Source organism: Oryctolagus cuniculus, chromosome 5 (genome assembly GCF_051225735.1).
Source record: "Oryctolagus cuniculus isolate XC-2025 breed Fujian yellow rabbit chromosome 5, ASM5122573v1, whole genome shotgun sequence".
NCBI classification, from domain to species: domain Eukaryota; kingdom Metazoa; phylum Chordata; class Mammalia; order Lagomorpha; family Leporidae; genus Oryctolagus; species Oryctolagus cuniculus.
This window is the reverse complement of record NC_142871.1, coordinates 112,387,428-112,404,964: the sequence shown is the minus strand read 5'-3', so window position 1 is coordinate 112,404,964 and position 17,537 is coordinate 112,387,428. Positions and strand designations below refer to the sequence as shown.

The 17,537-nt window shown below is 40.0% G+C and overlaps 1 protein-coding gene across 5 annotated transcripts in view; it reads left to right on the top strand.

Annotated features, from left to right (window-relative positions):
* Positions 1-17,120, top strand: part of BEND6 (BEN domain containing 6) — a 65,972-nt gene extending 48,852 nt beyond the window's left edge. For all 5 annotated transcript variants that reach the window (XM_017345217.4, XM_017345218.4, XM_017345216.4 and 2 more), the window contains 4 exons: positions 5,152-5,372; positions 7,118-7,310; positions 8,141-8,277; positions 15,776-17,120. In XM_017345217.4, coding sequence (XP_017200706.1) covers positions 5,152-5,372; positions 7,118-7,310; positions 8,141-8,268 — 542 coding nt within the window. In that variant the 3' untranslated portion in view covers positions 8,269-8,277; positions 15,776-17,120. The remainder of the gene's footprint in view (positions 1-5,151; positions 5,373-7,117; positions 7,311-8,140; positions 8,278-15,775) is intronic.
* Positions 17,121-17,537: the final 417 nt, after the last annotated feature.

The following is a 17,537-nucleotide window of genomic DNA, read 5'->3' as shown; positions in this document are numbered from 1 at the left end:
CTGTCCCGGTTGCCCCTCTTCCAGGCCAGCTCTCTGCTGTGGCCAGGGAGTGCAGTGGAGGATGGCCCAAGTGCTTGGGCCCTGCACCCCATGGGAGACCAGGAAAAGCACCTGGCTCCTGGCTCCTGCCATCAGATCAGTGCGGTGCGCCAGCCGCGGTGCGCCAGCCGCAGCGCGCCGGCCGCGGCGGCCATTGGAGGGTGAACCAACGGCAAAAGGAAGACCTTTCTCTCTGTCTCTCTCTCTCTCACTGTCCACTCTGCCTGTAAAAAAAAAAAAAAAAAAAAAAAAAGAAAAGTGTGTGTATGTTTACATGTGAGTGCTGGGTGCTTAATATTTCTGTGTGGTTGGTAGAGGAGTGGAACAAGAGCTACATTCTCATACCACACAGTTCTAAGTCAGTAAAGAATTGAATCTTAAAACAATCAAGAAATAATTGTATTTTCCTATTATTATTTAAGACTATGAAGGTAAATACCTGGAGAAACAAGTAAATGAATTGTAAATGGAGACCTGTAGGAGCCGTAACCAACAGTGGTTAATGGTAGGGTAGAGGGCTGCTGTTTTTCATTAAAGACTTCTTTAAAAAATAACAAATGCCTAGTACATAATAGGAGCCCAATATCTAATACCTACCTTTGAAAAAAAGTTTTTTATATATCAGAAGTTGGCAGCTGTATTCCTAAAGGAAAAGGAAAAGAATCTGTTCACATTAATTATAAACAACTGTGTCAACTAGAAGAGCTTCTACCGACTGGCGCTTCAAAAACAGCATCAAAAAGAATGATAGGGGCCAATGTTTGTTTAAAGTATGACTTCATAGTGATATTTTTAAAGCAAAAACATAATTATTATCTGAAAGAATCAACTAATTTTGGAAACTGACAAATAGAAACCAAAATAACCCCTCAAGCATTTATCCTGTCATTACTATATGGAATGTACCTCTGGATAACCCAATAGTTGGTGAGAGGAAGTTTCACTTTACAGAAGAATTTCTGCTAATAAATAAAGAAAAGAATTCAAATAGCAACTTTTGGCAACCCCTTAACATGTAATGAATCTAAGAGGTGATCATCACTGGCCACTAATATCGCAAAAAAGCTGACCATGCATTACGCCACCTGATAGAAATTAAAAGACTACCTGAATATGATGAAGCCCTCAGATCTAACTACCCATCTACATGAAATTCAGGGAACAGATACCATGCGTTTAACGTGCTTAAGATACCACTAAGGACACCCACTTCCCATATCAGAGTGCTTGGGTTCAAGTGTCAGCTCTATTCTGGAATCCAGCTTCCTGCCCATGTGGACCCTGGGAGGCAGCTCAAGTAGTTGGGTCCCTGTTACACATGTGGGAGACCTGGACTGAGTTCCTAGTTCCCAGGCATTTGGGGAGTGAATCAATAGATGGAAACTTTCTCCCTCCCTCCTTCTCTTTCTGTTTTCCCTCTATCACTCTCCCTCTCAAATAAAACCACTCTTTTAATAATTTTCTAGAAAAACTCACAGAACTCACTGAAACTGATTATATTCTTTGTTGTGCTTATTACAGGGAAAGGATACAAATTAGAATCTGCTAGATAAAGACAGTACAGTCTGGGAGGTTTCTAAATATGAAACTATGTTGTCCTCAGGATCCCTTACCCTCTTAGCATCTGTGTGTGACAATAAGCACTGAGTAGCATCCATTCAGGAAGCTCACCGGGCTCCATTGTCCAAAGTTTTTATTGAGGCAACATTACTTAGATGTGAGTGATTGGTTTCTCATATGATTGAACAGACTCTAGGTCATATAGTTGGTTTTCCTGGATTTCTGGCTGTGGCCACCTTCCACCCTCAGACTATTCAGTGTGACTAGCCCCAAGCAGAGTCATCTCATAAGCATAAACTATCAGGTGTGGTCCCAGGGGCTTACTGCTCACTATGGCCAGAGTGCCCATCAACTGGTTCACTCCTCCAAACTCCTGTATGGTTGAACCTCTGCCAAGCCAAAACCAGGAGCCTGTAACTCAATTCAGGTCCCCCATATGGGCAACAGGGGTACAACTACTTGAGCCACCACCACTGCCTCCCAGGATACACATTACCAAGAAGCTGGAATAGGGGGTGGAGCTGGGACTTGAACCCAGGCACTCCAATATGTGATGTGACATCCCAAGGGGCAGCTTCACTGCTGGGCCAAATACCTGCCTCCCAGGAGTTTAGATGTTACCTCCCATGAGCTGGGACCAAGACCAGGTCTGTCTTGGAGAAGGACAAAATTCTTACTACACAGTATGGTTAGGTGAATCATGTCCTCCTGTCCATTCATCCCTCAGACTCTAGCTCCAAAAGCACATGGATTCTGTCTGGTTTTGCTCCTAGTTTTATCCCAAGCACCTAGCTTAGTGGTTGGTAAATGTTTCTATTCTACATAACCTGGTCTTGGGAGCCAGATGCTCTGAATTTGAATCTTAGTTTTTCTTTTCATTAACTAGGTGGCCCCTGACAAGTTATTTAACGACTTTGCCTAACTGACTTCATCTATAAATTGGGGTGATGATAACACCTATTTCAGAAAGTTGCAATGAGGATTTGAGGGAATATCACTAAAGGTTTCAAAACAGTACCTGATAAGAGTAAATGATAGATAAATTTATTAAATGCTTAATAAATAACTACTGATGGAATAAGACTCTGACAAATGACAGGAGCTTCATAAATATTTATTGAAAAAAACCTAGAAAATAAAATTTTCTTCTTTAGTAGTTTTTCCTATTAATATATACCAGATGTACTAATTTCAACTTGCCAACAATTATTCTAAAGATTGTATCTCAATAATATGCTTCAGAGAAGTAAAAAAAAAAAAAGGGTACAGAGTCTTTTCCCCTTTCAGCTGGCGGTGCCCTCAAACATCAAGTGAGGAATTGAATTAGACAGGGTTCAAGGTCTCTTCCAACTCCAACAACATGTTATTTATCTTTAGGAAACAAACTAGATATAACAACAGAGGAGACTATTATACATGGAGGCATGAAAACTTTGAATGTGTAAGTTTCCATTAAAAAACAAAAAGAACGAAGAGAGTGTTCAGTTGATTACCAAAACATGTCTTTACTAATTTGATGGAATTTGACTCCCTGGTAAACCATACACAACAGCTGCAGAAAATTCATTTAATCTGTGAGAAATGGCTAATTTTAAATCCTGGCACTTAAACTAGCCTAATGTGAGCTGCCAGAAGGTGACTGGTTATAGAATCAGTAATGTCTCCAAACAAGAGATTCAACACCTTCAAATAGCATTGCTCGTCATTAGAAATAATAGTAAACTTTTTTTTAACTTTTATTTAGTAAATATAAATTTCCAAAGTACAGTTTATGGATTACAATGGCTTCCCCTGCCCCATATTTTCCCTCCCACTCGCACTCCTCCCATCTCACGCTCCCTCTCCCATTCCATTCACATCAAGATTCATTTTCAATTATCTTTATATACAGAGATTGATTTAGTATATGTTAAGTAAAGATTTCATCAGTTTGCACCCACACAGAAACACAAAGTGTAAAATACTGTTTCAGTACAAATACTAAAAGGGATAAAGTATTACATTGTACATCAACAGTCAGGACCAGGGCTGATCAAGTCACTGTTTCTCATAGGGTCCATTTCACTTCAACAGGTTTCCCCTTTGGTGCTCAGTTAGTTGTCGCCAATCTGGGAGAACATATGATATTTGTCCCTTTGGGACTGGCTTAATTCACTCAGTATAATGTTTTCCAGATTCCTCCATCTTGTTGCAAATGACCGGTTTCATTGTTTTTGACTGCAGTATAGTATTCTACAGAGTACATGTCCCATAATTTCTTTATCCAGTCTACCATTGATGGGCATTTGGGTTGGTTCCAGGTCTTAGCTATTGGGAATTGAGCTGCAATAAACATTAATGTGCAGACAGCTTGTTTGTTTGCCATTTTAATTTCCTTTGGGTAAATTCCAAGGAGTGGTGTGGCTGGGTTGTATGGTAGGGTTATATTCAGGTTTCTGAGGAATCTCCAGACAGACTCCATAGTGGCTTAACCAGTTTGCATTCCCACCAACAGTGGGTTAGTGTCCCTTTTTCCCCACATCCTCTCCATCATCTATTGTTGGTAGATTTCTGCATGTGAGCCATTCTAACTGGGGTGAGGTGAAACCTCACTGTGGTTTTGATTTGCATTTCCCTGATTGCTAGTGATCTTGAACATTTTTTCATGTGTCTGTTGGCCCTTTGGATTTCCTCTTTTGAAAAATGTCTATTGAGGTCCTTGGCCCATCTCTTAAGTGGGTTGTTTGTTTTGATGTTGTGGAGTTTCTTGATCACTTTGTAGATTCTGGTTATTAACCCTTTATCTGTAGCATAGTTTGCAAATATTTTTTCCCATTCTGTTGGTTGTCTCTTCACTTTCCTGACTGTATCTTTTGAAGTACAGAAACTTCTCAATTTGATGCAATCCCAAATGTTAATTTTGGCTTTGACTGCCTATGCTTCTGGGGTCTTTTCCAAGAAGTCTTTGCCAGTACTATATCTTGCAGGGTTTCTCCAATGCTCTCTAATAATTTGATGGTGTCAGGTTGTAGATTTAAGTCTTTAATCCACGTTGAGTGAATTTTTGTGTAAGGTGTAAGGTAGGGGTTTTGCTTCATGATTCTGCACGTGGAAATCCAATTTTCCCAGCACCATTTATTGAATAGACTGTCCTTACTCCAGGGATTGGTTTTGGATCCTTGATCAAATATAAGCTGGCTGTAGATGTGTGGATTGATTTCTGGTGTTTCTATTCTGTTCCATTGGTCTATCCATCTGTTTCTGTACCAATACCATGCTGTTTTGATAACAACTGCCCTGAAGTATGTCCTGAAATAATAGTAAACTTTTAAAAACATCCTTTTAGTTTCAAAGTAGTGCTTATAAATCTAAATGCAATAACCAAATTCTTTTAAATTGATTTATTGTCAAGCAAGTATTATTTGATGAAAAGTATGTTCCAAACAGCATGTTTCTTTTCCAAAGGTAGCAAATGTTATCATTTGTTACACATACTTCTATGTATACATCTACAACAAATATGCACCTGTTATAACTGTATTTATAAAGTATTACTTTTTCTTACCATTTTAGTGCTACCACAGGCCGTCACTCAGTTTGAAGAATTGGTTGGGATGGCGGAGGCCCTGCTTAAGGGTGGAGGAACCATGTCTACGACTGCTGCCACCCTCTGGAGAGCAACAAACAACTCCTCACCAGATTCATTCGCCTCAACATGCAGTAATTCTAACTCTAATTCTAGTTCACCCATTTCCTTGAAGGCAGAAGAAGAGCATCATGTTGATGAGAAACAGGTTAGTTGGAACACCTGTCCTGTGATCCTCTGGGGTACAGTTAAACACAAAAATTAAAATAAGAGTAGAAATGGTCATTGTTCTATCATTAGCTTTAGGTAAATTTAGCTCACACCCGTAATACTCCTGTTGCATTAAATTCTTTTATTTTTATAATAAAAATTGATATTTGTGAAACAAATGCCTACTTTAGAAACTGAAGAAAACTGTGGACAGAGTTCAAATTATTAAACTATATAATTCTTAAGCCAGTGATAGGACCTATGCATTAAGGCTATGAAAGTTACATCAATGAGAAGGTAAATGTCAGACTCTGCATGCTGACTGAACACAATTCTTTTTCTGGTTTCCCCAGTTTTTCTTAATGAAAAAACAGAAGCTCAGAAGAAGAGTTTTGTTAGAATTAGTTATCAGTCCAGGAAAATACATCTTCAAAAGCAATAATTAAATACTAGCAATCTAGCATTCAGAATATTTGAATCTTAGTGAAAAAGCTTCCTGTTGCTATGTAACAGATTACCACTTACTGATTTCAAATAACACAAACTTATTATCTGAGAGCTCTCTAGGTCAGAAGTCTGTACAGTTCTCACTAGACTGAAATCAGCAGGTGCTTTCCTTTCTAGAGTCTCTAGGGGAGACTCGCTTTCATGCTCATTAAAGCTGTGGTAGCATTCAATTTCTTGTGGTTGTAGAGTGGAATTCTCCATTTTCTTGCTGACGGTGAACTGAAGGTCATTCTCACTTCTAGAGGTGATTGCATTCTTTGGTTTGTGACCCACTTCCTCATTCATCAAAGCCAGCAATAGCCTGTCAAGTCCCTCTCTTCAAATCTTTTCTTCTCTCTCTTTTCTTTCTCTTCTGCCTCCCCCTTCTGCCTTTGAGGACTTGTGTGATTAGATTGGACCCACTTAGCTAAGCCAGGCTAATCTTCCATGTAAAGGTACTTAACTTTAATCCCATCTACAAAATTGTTTTTGCTCTGTGAGGTAGCACATCCATAGCTTCCAGGGAGTGGGAAGTAGACATCTTCAAGGGGCTGTTATTGTGTCTACCACACATAGTATGAAATGTTGAGGACAGGACTAATCCTTAAAGCACCAGATCTAGATGACATATCAAGAATTTGTTTAGGCCCTGTAGTAAATCCCTAATAAATATTGAGAATTACCTCAAAGATAGGATTCAACTCTAATCCCTGAATGTATTAAAAGTATAATACATAGGGACCAGCACTGTGGCATAGCCAGTAATGCTGCCACCATAAAGCTGCCACCCGTGGTGCCAGCATCCCATATTGGGCATTGGTTCAAGTCTCGGCTACTCCACTTCTGACCCAGCTTGTTGCTAATGCACCTGGAAAAACAGCAGAAGATGGCCCAAGTGCTTGGGGTTCTGCACCCACATGGGAGACCAAAAATAAGCTCCTGGCTCCTGCCTTTGGATGGGCTCAACCTCGGCCATTGCAGCCATTTGGGGAGTGAATCAATGAATGGAAGATCTCTATCTCTCACTCTCACTCTTGCTCTCACTCTGTCTCTCCCTCTCTCTTTGTCTATCCCTCTCTCTCTCTGTAACTCTGCCTTCGAAATAAAATAAAATAAATCTTTAACAAAGGTATAAAATATCACCTTAAAGAATGTTTACATTGTTTTCTGATAGGTCTTGATTCGAATATATTTATAAATATATTTCTCCAGATGTCACTTTTAGTTTTCTAATTTCAATTTTTTTTTATTTTTTAGTTCAAGATTGAAAAATGGCAGATTGCCCGGTGTAATAAGAGCAAGCCTCAGAAGTTTATTAATGATTTAATGCAAGTACTTTACACAAATGAATATATGGCTACACACAGCCTAACAGGGGCAAAATCTTCTACTTCCAGGGACAAAGCTGTAAAACCAGCCATGAATCAGAATGAAGTTCAAGAAATCATAGGTGATAATACCATTGCATTATATTGTCACATGAGTTTGAAATTATGTTATCATTCAGGTCATGATTTTTTATGGTCTTTTTGTCAGCTTTTTTTCTTTTTATCAGAGAAAACCCTTAGGATAGTCTAAAGCATTATTTAAATGTGGGAAAAAATAGAGAAACTTTACATTGATTGTTAAAATGAAATTAAATTTTGAATTAATATAATTTATAACTTTAGAAAGTAAATCTTCAAAATTCTTTAAAATAAAATTTGAATAACTGCTTATATCTTGTTTTCTCTTTCTTATCTTAATTATACTCCTCATCACTTATTCTAGAAAGACAGAGGTCAACTTGATTATCTTATTTATGGTTTTTAAGTTAATGAATCTCCTTAAATAAAATCCTCTAGATTATCCAACTAATTTTTTAAAACATCCAAAAAATTTAGGGATTCTCTGAACCCAAGCTCTACATGTATCATTTTTTAATTAGAAAAGGATCAGTCACAATCTACTTGTTTCAACTGAAGTAAAGAATGGATGAAAATATATGTCTACTATTTTTGAGAAAGATTTAGAGTTCATAGCAAGTAGTAGTGTTAAAGTTGAGGTGCTTCAGAAGGATAAATGTGTATGCTCTCAGTTTATAATAGAGACTTTCTGGTATCTCCTGCTTGGCTGTGAGAGACCTTCTTAGATATTCACTTGTTAAACGTATCATAGGCATTTGAGCTACTTTTGTAAAATGGGTGTGAAATTTTAATGTAGAATGCTTGATGTTTTACCTTAATTCATATCTTAAGATGCAAAGTCCTCATCGAGTATTTTGTTGGTATTTTTTTACAGGTGTAACAAAACAGTTATTTCCCAATACAGATGATGTTTCAATTAGGAGAATGATAGGGCAAAAGCTAAACAACTGTACCAAGAAGCCAAATTTAAGCAAAAATCTTAACTCTCAGGATATTAAGTAGATCATTTTGGTAAGTCATTTAAATCTTCACAACCCTCTCAGTGTGGCAAGAAAATACTGTAATATTTTTATCTGTTGAAATGCTTTTCTAAATATGCTACTAGTGTATTTAGTGGCCTGTGAAGTGCCAAAAGTGTTACTGAAGGGAATGGTGGGACTGGGAAAGAGATTTAAGTTTGAGAAATCATGAGTTCAGTCACATAGGTTTTCCTTACACAGAACCTCTCAGATATTTTTGAATGCTTTTAATATGCCCATGTGCACCAGAAATCTCTACAAAGGCCATTTAGTAGTTAGTGTTCACCAAATGTGTTTTATTTAGAAAGTTTTCTTCACAGTACACATGTTAACTTGGGCCTAGGGTTACAAAGAAGCCAAAGGAGGGACACATGAAAATTTAGGAAGGGCTTTAGAACAGAGGAGATTCAGATCCTTGGGGAATCTCTGATACATCCATGAGACTGAATTTATAGCTCTGGACAGTGGCCTGACACATACACCAACTACTGGCCACAAGTATTGAGGGGTCTCCTCCACCATCCTCCATGCTGCTTCACATTGTTCTTATTTTTAAAAATCACTTGTTTAGTTTTACTTTTAAGGCAGAGAGAGAAAGACAGATAGACACAGAGATATCTTCCATCCTCTGGTTCACTCCCCAAATCCCCCAAAAAGCTAGGACTTGGGCCAAAATGAAGCCAGGAGCCCAGAACTCAATCTGGGTCTTCCACATGAGTGGCAGGTATCCACTGTCACGTGGTATCTCCCAGGTTGTGTATCAGCAGAAAACTGGAATTGGAAGCAGAGCTGGGATTCAAGCCCAAGCACTCCAATATGGGGTGTGGGTTTCCTATGTGGTATCTAGCTCTGCATCAAACACCTGTCCTGTTTCTCACTGGTTTTAAATCTTGAATCAGTTGTGATAGTTCAATATGGATTTTTGCTAAGATATGTGAATTACACTAAGAAGTATTTATTTTTTTAGATTTATTTATTTATCTGAAAAGCAGTTATAGAGAAAGTGGGAGAGACAGAGAGAGGTTTCTTCGATCTGCTGGTCCACTCCCCAAATGGCCACGGAGATGGATCTGAAGCCAGTAGCCAGGAGCTTCTTCAAGGTCTCCCAAGTGGGTGCAGGGGCCCAAGCACTTGGGCCATCTTCCGCTGCTTTCCCAGGCACATTAGCACAGAGACAGATCACAAGTGGAGCAGCCAGGACTCAAACCAGCGCCCATAAGGGATACTACCACAAGCAGTGGCTTTACCCACTATGCCACAATACCAGCCCTCAAGAAAAAATATTTTTAGTGTAAGTTTTGAAGAAAATACACTTTATAATCAGGGTTGGCCTCAGGTAAAACTGTGAAGTGGAATTTTATGCTTCCTTTAGCAACGCAACATCCTGGTGCATTGGTTTGTCCTTACCTTGTTCTTTTTTCATTATTTTGATGAAAAATACATATGATTGTGTTATTAATAATTTCATTGATTAATAGAGACATAAAGGTGACTCATGAGAGTAAATTCCACTGGGTGTCCCTTTTTCTCTACCATTTTATTCTTTTCTACTTTTTTTTTTTTTTTTTGACAGGCAGGGTTAGACAGTGAGAGAAAAAGAAACAGAGAGAAAGGTCTTCCTTTTTTCTGTTGGTTCACCCCCCAGATGGCTGCTACAGCCAGCGCGCTGCAGACCGCTACGCCGATCCAAAGCCAGGAGCCAAGTGCCTCCTCCTGGCCTCCCATGCGGGTGCAGGGCCCAAGGACCTGGGCCATCCTCCACTGCCTTCCCAGGCCACAGCAGAGAGCTGGACTGGAAGAGGAGCAACCGGGACAGAATCTGATGCCCCGACAGGGACTAGAACCTGGGGTGCCAGTGCTGCAAGCAGAGGGTTAGCCTAGTGAGCCACGGCGCCGGCCTCTTTTCTACTTTTGACTTTTACTTTGCTTATTCTCTGCATAATTCTAGTCCCCTTTCACACTATTTTACTACTCTCTATTTCTTCTGACCATATTTAAATTTTTGTATATTTATTGGAGAGGGAGGGGGAAAGGGGGAGGGGAGAGAGAGAGAGAGAGACAGAGAGAGATGTTCCATCCACTAGTTCCATCCAACAACAGTGCCAGGCCAAGGGCCAAAGCCAGAAGTCTAGAACTCAGTCCAGATCTCCCATGTGTGTGGCAGGGACCCAACATCTGAGCCGTCACCTGCTCCCTCCAAAGGTGTACATCAGCATGAAGCTGGAATGGAGCAGAGCCACTGACTGGGTTTTAAATTTAATGTTGAATTATATTTAATACACTAACTCATCCCCATTCCCTACCCATTGAGGATTAGCACTTTCATCCTGCTTGAGGATCCCTTATCTATTTTGCTGTACAAGTATGTCCAGCTCTGTTGAGAATTTACAGTAGTTTCTCTTATTTTTTTTTTTTATTTTTTTGACAGGCAGAGTGGACAGTGAGAGAGAGAGACAGAGAGAAAGGTCTTCCTTTTTTCTGTTGGTTCACCCTCCAATGGCCGCCGCGGCCAGCGTGCTGCGGCCTGCGCACCGCGCTGATCCGATGGCAGGAGCCAGGAGCCAGGTGCTTTTCCTGGTCTCCCATGGGGTGCAGGGCCCAAGCACCTAGGCCATCCTCCACTGCACTCCCTGGCCACAGCAGAGAGCTGGCCTGGAAGAGGGGCAACCGGGACAGAATCCGGCACCCCAACCGGGACTAGAACCTGGTGTGCCTGCGCCGCTAGGCGGAGGATTAGCCTAGTGAGCCACGGCGCCGGCCCAGTTTCTCTTCTTTTTAAAAATACTATCTTTAACAACTGTGATGGGATTCTTTCCCTGGCTCATACATACTAGTAGACTGAACTAAGGAGTTACAAACAGTAAGTATATTTGCATCCTTTTTTCCCCCAAATGACTATAAACTTCAGTAGATTGTGAATTTCACAAGTTTTTAATCATGCTTAGATGGGCCCTTAGAACTTCTCATTTTGACATGAGGTCACCCAGTTGTCCGGCTCCCTTTCTAAATGCTGTGTAACCAGATCTCCAAGCTACACAGCTCTTTAGGAGCATACTATCATACCTCAGCACTCTGCAAAGCATTTAATATCATAACCTCTGCCTTTTTAATATCTCAGACTACCAAGGGTAGGTACAAAATTCTGACTATATAAGCCAGCAGGTTGTTGAAGAAATGAAAATTAAAGTTGATATTTTGCTTTTATTTGACAGCAGTTTTATGACATCACTTCTCTGCAGCATTAATTAACATTGAAGCAAGGGAAAAACCTTTTGTATAAACACAATACATGCTCATGCCTTCTGGACCTTTGCTTTGTAGAGGCAAGTTGCTTAGACTAGTAATTCCTGCATTTTCGATCACATGTGGAGACAGAGGCCAGAGACATTGCTAAACACGTTACAATGCTTAGGAAATCATCTCTCCCACCCATTACTCCCTACCCTTGCCTCACACACACACTAAAATGGAATTTTTTTTAATTGCGCAGTATGTGTCATTTAAGTATAGCTGAATTCAAATTATTTCAAAATGACATAGGAAAATAACGTGAGAAAGACAGGGTTTCCTACAACCTAAATGAGACATGTTTGATGAATTAGTCTGATATAGCACCATCTAGTGGGATGCTGCTATTCTATTCTGGGTCACCTTATTTCACAGAACCTAAAGATGACTGCACCAATTAAGGCAAACCATACCCTGACCCTGCCCTATCACAAAAAATTTCTTTGGAGAAAGAACTGTGCTACAATAGCTATTAGCAAGACAATACATACTGCAAAACCACGCAGGTGTGTACAAGTTCCTATGCATCCAAGAGGCTGAGAAGAGCCCACCTGTGGTCCCTGTGGTAGACTCTGCCCTCCACCCAGTACTGAGCTCAGATTGCAGCTAGTGGCTTGGATTTGAAAGGGCAGCTGTTTCACAGTGAAGGCTCATTGCTCTGCGGTCAGAACTGAAAATTATTCCTCCTCTTTTTTTCATCTTTTCTCTTTCATTCCTGTGGCTGCCCTCGAGTTGCCTGCAGCTCTCGCTTGCCAAGAGTTTGACGGCACCAATCTTTCTGGTTCATAGGAATCACAGTGTATTAGGCTATCACTGCTGCTACATCCCACTAAATGACCAGTTTCTCATGAAGTTAACAAAGCTGCCTCTAACATGGCATTACTTATGCATTTATTATAACAACACAGTGTTGCTCAAATGAAGGTGACTTGACCCTTCCTCCCATTAGGGGACATTTGGAAATGCTTAGAGATATTTTTGATCATCACAACTGGATGGTACTACTGGCATCTAGTGGAGAGGTCAGAGACACTGCTAAGCATCTTACAAAATGCTCAGGACACAGTTGTCCACTGTTCTCCCGACCCCTAGGCCCACCCCAACTCCTACCCACCCACACTGCCTCACCTGGAGCAGATACACACAGCTCCAAAATATCAGTAAGTGCCACCATTGAGAAACCCTGGTATAATATGATTTCTTTATTTTAGAAATAATGAAACTAAAGTCTAAAAGGATTGAGTGAACTGTCAAAGTCGAATGGCTTGCAACAATGATGAGCCAACAGCAGCATCCGGTTCTCTGAATTTCTCATTGTATTGAGCATGATTTTCTAGAGAAACAAAACCAATAGTGTGTGTGTGTGTGTGTGTGAGAGAGAGAGAGAGAGAGAGAGAGAGGAGGGGGAGGAAGAGAAAGAGAGAGAGGGAGAGAGAGGCAGATTTTACTGCATTGGCTCCTGCAGTTCTGGGGGTTGGCAAGTCTAGAAATGCAGGGCAGCCCAGCAGGCTGGAGACCCGGGGAAGAGTTGATATTTTTGTCTTGAGTCTCAAAGGCAGTTTGAAAACAAAATTCCTTCTTGCTCCGGCTCCTCAGTCTTTTTAAGGCTTTCAACTGATTGAAAGAGGCTGCTTAATTCAAAGTGTACTGATTTAAATATTAATCACGTTTAAAAATAAATTGACAGCAACATCTAGATTGGCTGGTATTGGACCAAGTCAAGTTAATACATAAAATTAACCATCACGGGGCTGGCGCTGGGCATAGTGGGTAAAGCCACTGCCTGAAGTGCCAGCATCCCATATGGGCACCAGTTCAAGTCCCAGATGCTCCATTTCTGATCCAGCTCTCTGCTATGGCCTGGGAAAGCAGTAGAAGATGTTCCAGGTCTTTGGGCCCTACACCCACGTGGGAAACCCGGAAGAAGCTCCTGGCTTCAGATGGGCCCAGCTCCACTGTTGCAGCCATTTAGGGAGTGAACCAGCAGATGGAAGATCTCTCTCTCTCTCTCTCTCTCTCTCTAACTCTGCCTTTCAAATAATAAATAAATAAATCTTTTAAAAATAAAATAAAATTGCCCATCACATTTAGCTTATGTTTTAGGGACAGAAAGTCTGGTTTGAAATGCCTGCTCTGTTTTTTAAAATCAGGTGAACTTTGAAAAATCACTTGACATCTCCAAACTTCAATTTAACAAGGATAATAATACTGTCTATCTCAGGGACAGAATCAGGATTTGTAGAACTTGAAACTTAGCAGAATTTGTAATCACCTCCATAAGGAGAAGCGGGGCAGGCATTCTGCATAGCAGTGAAGACACCATTTGGGATGCCCACATCCCACATCAGAGTGCCTGGCTCATGTCCTGGCTTCACTGCTGACTAGTTTCCTACTAATGTGCATCCTAGAGGCAGCAGATAACGGCTCAAGTACTTGGATCCCTTCCACCCAAGTGGAAGACCTGGACTGAGTTCTGGGATCCTGGCTTCAGTCTGGCCCAGTCATGGCTGTTGTAGGCATTTGGGGAGTGAACAAGTAAATGGAACATTTCTCTCATGTGTCTGTCTTTGTCCTTCAAATAAAATGAAAACAGATAAATATCTTATAAAAAAGGAAAAAATACAAAAGTGTGAACATATAATAAAGTACAACTCTGAATATTAATTTAAAAGGAAATAAATGATGAAAACTGCAGAATTTTTAAGTTAAATTTCTTAAATTACATATTGTAGGAAAAATTACAGTGGTTTTAAAGTGTTTATTTTCATCTACTTAAAAGGCAGAGTGGAGAGAAAGAGAGAGAGAGACATAATAATCTCTTTCATCTGTGGGTTCATTTCCCCAAATAGATGCCACAGCCAGGGGTGGGCCAGGCTGAAAGCTGGAGTGCAGAACAGCAGCCAGGTCTCCCATGTGTGTGGCAGGGACACAAGCATTGAAGCCATAATCTGCTGCCACCCAGGACACCATAAGAGGAAGATGGATTGGAAGTAGAATAGCTGGGACTCAAACTGACACTCTGATAAGGAATGCAGGTATCCCAAGCAGCAGTTCAACCAGCTGCATGACAATGACTTCCTCATGCATAATATTTTTGTTAAGAGCTGTACAATATTTTTATCCAACTTTTCTGGGTTGCATAGAATTTTGTTGCCTCTTTGTTTGACAGCAGTTTTGCTATGGTATTTTTATAGAAGAAATATTAAAATAATTTAGACTATCCTCTAGTATATTTGATCAAAAATTACCTTTTGGGGCTGGTGTTGTGGCACAGTAGGTTAAGGCCACTGCCTGCAATGCTTGCATCCCCCACGAGTGTCAGTTCAAGTCCTGGCTGCTCCACTTCCAATCCAGCTCTCTTCTAAGGCCTGGGAAAGCAGTAGAAGATGGCTCAGGTGCTTGGGCCCCTGTACCCACTTGGATGAACCAAAAGAAGCTCCTGGCTCCTGGCTTCCGATCAGCCCAGCTCTGGCTGTTGTGGCCATTTGGGGAATAAACCAGTGGGTAGAAGATCTCTCTCTCTCTCTGTCTCTCCCCGCTCCCTCTCTGCAACTCTGCCTTTCAAATAAGTAAATAAATCTTTTTGAAAAAAAAAAAAAAAAAGAGAATCGTTCATAGCTTAAAATGACTGGTGGGAGATGATGGTGCTGTGGCATAGTAGGTTAAGCCTCTACTTGCAGTGCTGGCCTCCCATATGGCTGTGGTTTGAGTCCTTGCTGCACCACCTCCAGTCCAGCTCCCTGCTGGTGCTCCTGGAAGGCAGCGGAGTATGGCCCAAGTGCTTGGGCCCCTGCACCCACTTGGGAGACCTGAAGAAGCTCCTGGCTCCTGGCTTCAGATTGGCCCAGTTCCGGCTGTTGAGATCATTTAGGGAGTGAGCCAGCAGATGGAAGATTCTCTCTCTCCTTTTCTCTCTTTATCTGTGCCTTTCAAATAAATAAATAAATAAATCTTTTTAAAAAATCATTATAAAAAAAGTTACTTGGAATAAATATAAATGTAAAATACTTTTTTTTTCTGTGCTGAAATTCTTCCAGATAGATCATAAACCAATTCCTAAGGTACCTTAATGGGGACAGATCTTCCTAACAATTTATACTTGAGGTGCAAATTTGTGGTAGAAAATAGAAATAACTCATACAACTGTTAAAAGTACTCTAAAACTTTAATACATTTGCCTTTTTAACGTTTGCTTTTTTTAGGTATTACAGGTATCCAAAACAGACCATCTTCAGTTTTAAATCTAGCATTGGATTTTGTTGGAGAATCTGCAAACTCCCTGGCAGTGAGCACAGAGGGACGTGTGCAGTGACAGGCTGTAAGACACCTGTGCCATCACTGGGCTCTGCCAATGGAGCAACGAGCTTGCTGACGAAGCTGCATGTAGATTCCACCCTAAATACAGTGATGCATCGAACCAGAGAATCCGTACCAAATAAGCATGCCATATGATTTATTTGGAAATATGCATTTTTCTATCACAAAATACTTATCTGTACAGAATAGTCGAGGTCATATAGCAACAAAATCGTCAACCCCTAAGATTAGTCCTTCTAACCAATCATTGTACATTTATTATTACCAAGGACTCCCGTTACAGTTTTTAGATCACTAGAATAAGCACATGTTTGGAAAAGCAAACAGTGAAATAATCAATTTTCACAAGTATAAGTGCAGCAAAATCAGCCTAAAATCTGATAATCATGTGCAACCAAGTAATAATGTTTTAGCAATAAAATTTCAGGAGTATTCTGTTATCTAAAAATCTATAAAATAGACATATGAAAACATGAGAGCAGCAAAATCTTTTCATTTAAATATTAAATTATTCTAACATAGTCCTGAAAAACAAACTCAAGTTTTTGTGATTGTTAAAACAATGTGTCTACTTTCAGGATAACCTTGTTGTCCACAGCATATTAAAAAGATGTGTAATAGAAACATCAATATCACCTAAAATCTAAAACATTCTATATGAGATATAGCATCATATGTGTTTGGCTGGTTATGTTGCTACCCTGCCTTTTTTTTTTTTTTTTTGGTTGGTTTGTTTGTTTAGCAGTAAGCATGCTAGCAAAGCTTAATGAAGAGAAATCATGGAAAGAGTACATGTGACAGACCAGGCGAGCATCTCAGTGAAGAACCGAGAGCCACTGCTTAGTTTTTACTGGTTTATTTTTATTGTAGCAGAAGAAAAACAAATTGAAAAACACTATGAGTTTGGTAGTCACACAAAAAGAAAAATACCACTTTGTAAGTCAACAAAGGATAAAACATCCTTCTTCCAGAGGCCTTGATGACTGGTTGGCACACGTGAGGACTCTGCCTTGTGAAGCCATGCTTCCTCAGTGCACACGGTCACGTTCTAACTTGAGAAGGAGAATGCTACAATAACTACGAATTTCAGTATCGTGGACCCAGGGAACATTCCATAACTGTTGCTTGATACTAGTATGGTTGTACAAAATAAATGTTCTTAAGGAAATAATTTATGTAAAATTTGCTACTTTTACTCAAAAATAAATAAATCCCATTGAAAAGATAAAAGGCATTTTCTTGTTTCTTAATTATTGCTTTTTTTTATTTCTTAGAGGAAGAAAAAGGTGAGTCTTCTTCCAAATTCATCCTGGAGTTAGGTCCAATGTTGGAACTATAGGATTGCGGATAACATAGCAGATGCTCAGTTAAATTTGGAGAAGGTGAACAAAGAATTTTCTTTAGTGTTAAGTATATCCCATGTAGTATTTGAGATAAACTTAACATGAAATAATTACTCATTCATCTGAAAGTTAAATTCAATTGAATGCCATATATTTTTATTTGCTAAATAAGACAATTCTCTGCTATACGAAGCATGGTATCATTCTAATTCTCATATTTTATTCAGAATATGTTCCTTAACCCTCCTGAGACTTTTACGATCTTCTTATCAGGGACCAGTGCTGTGGCATAGCAGCTAAAGCT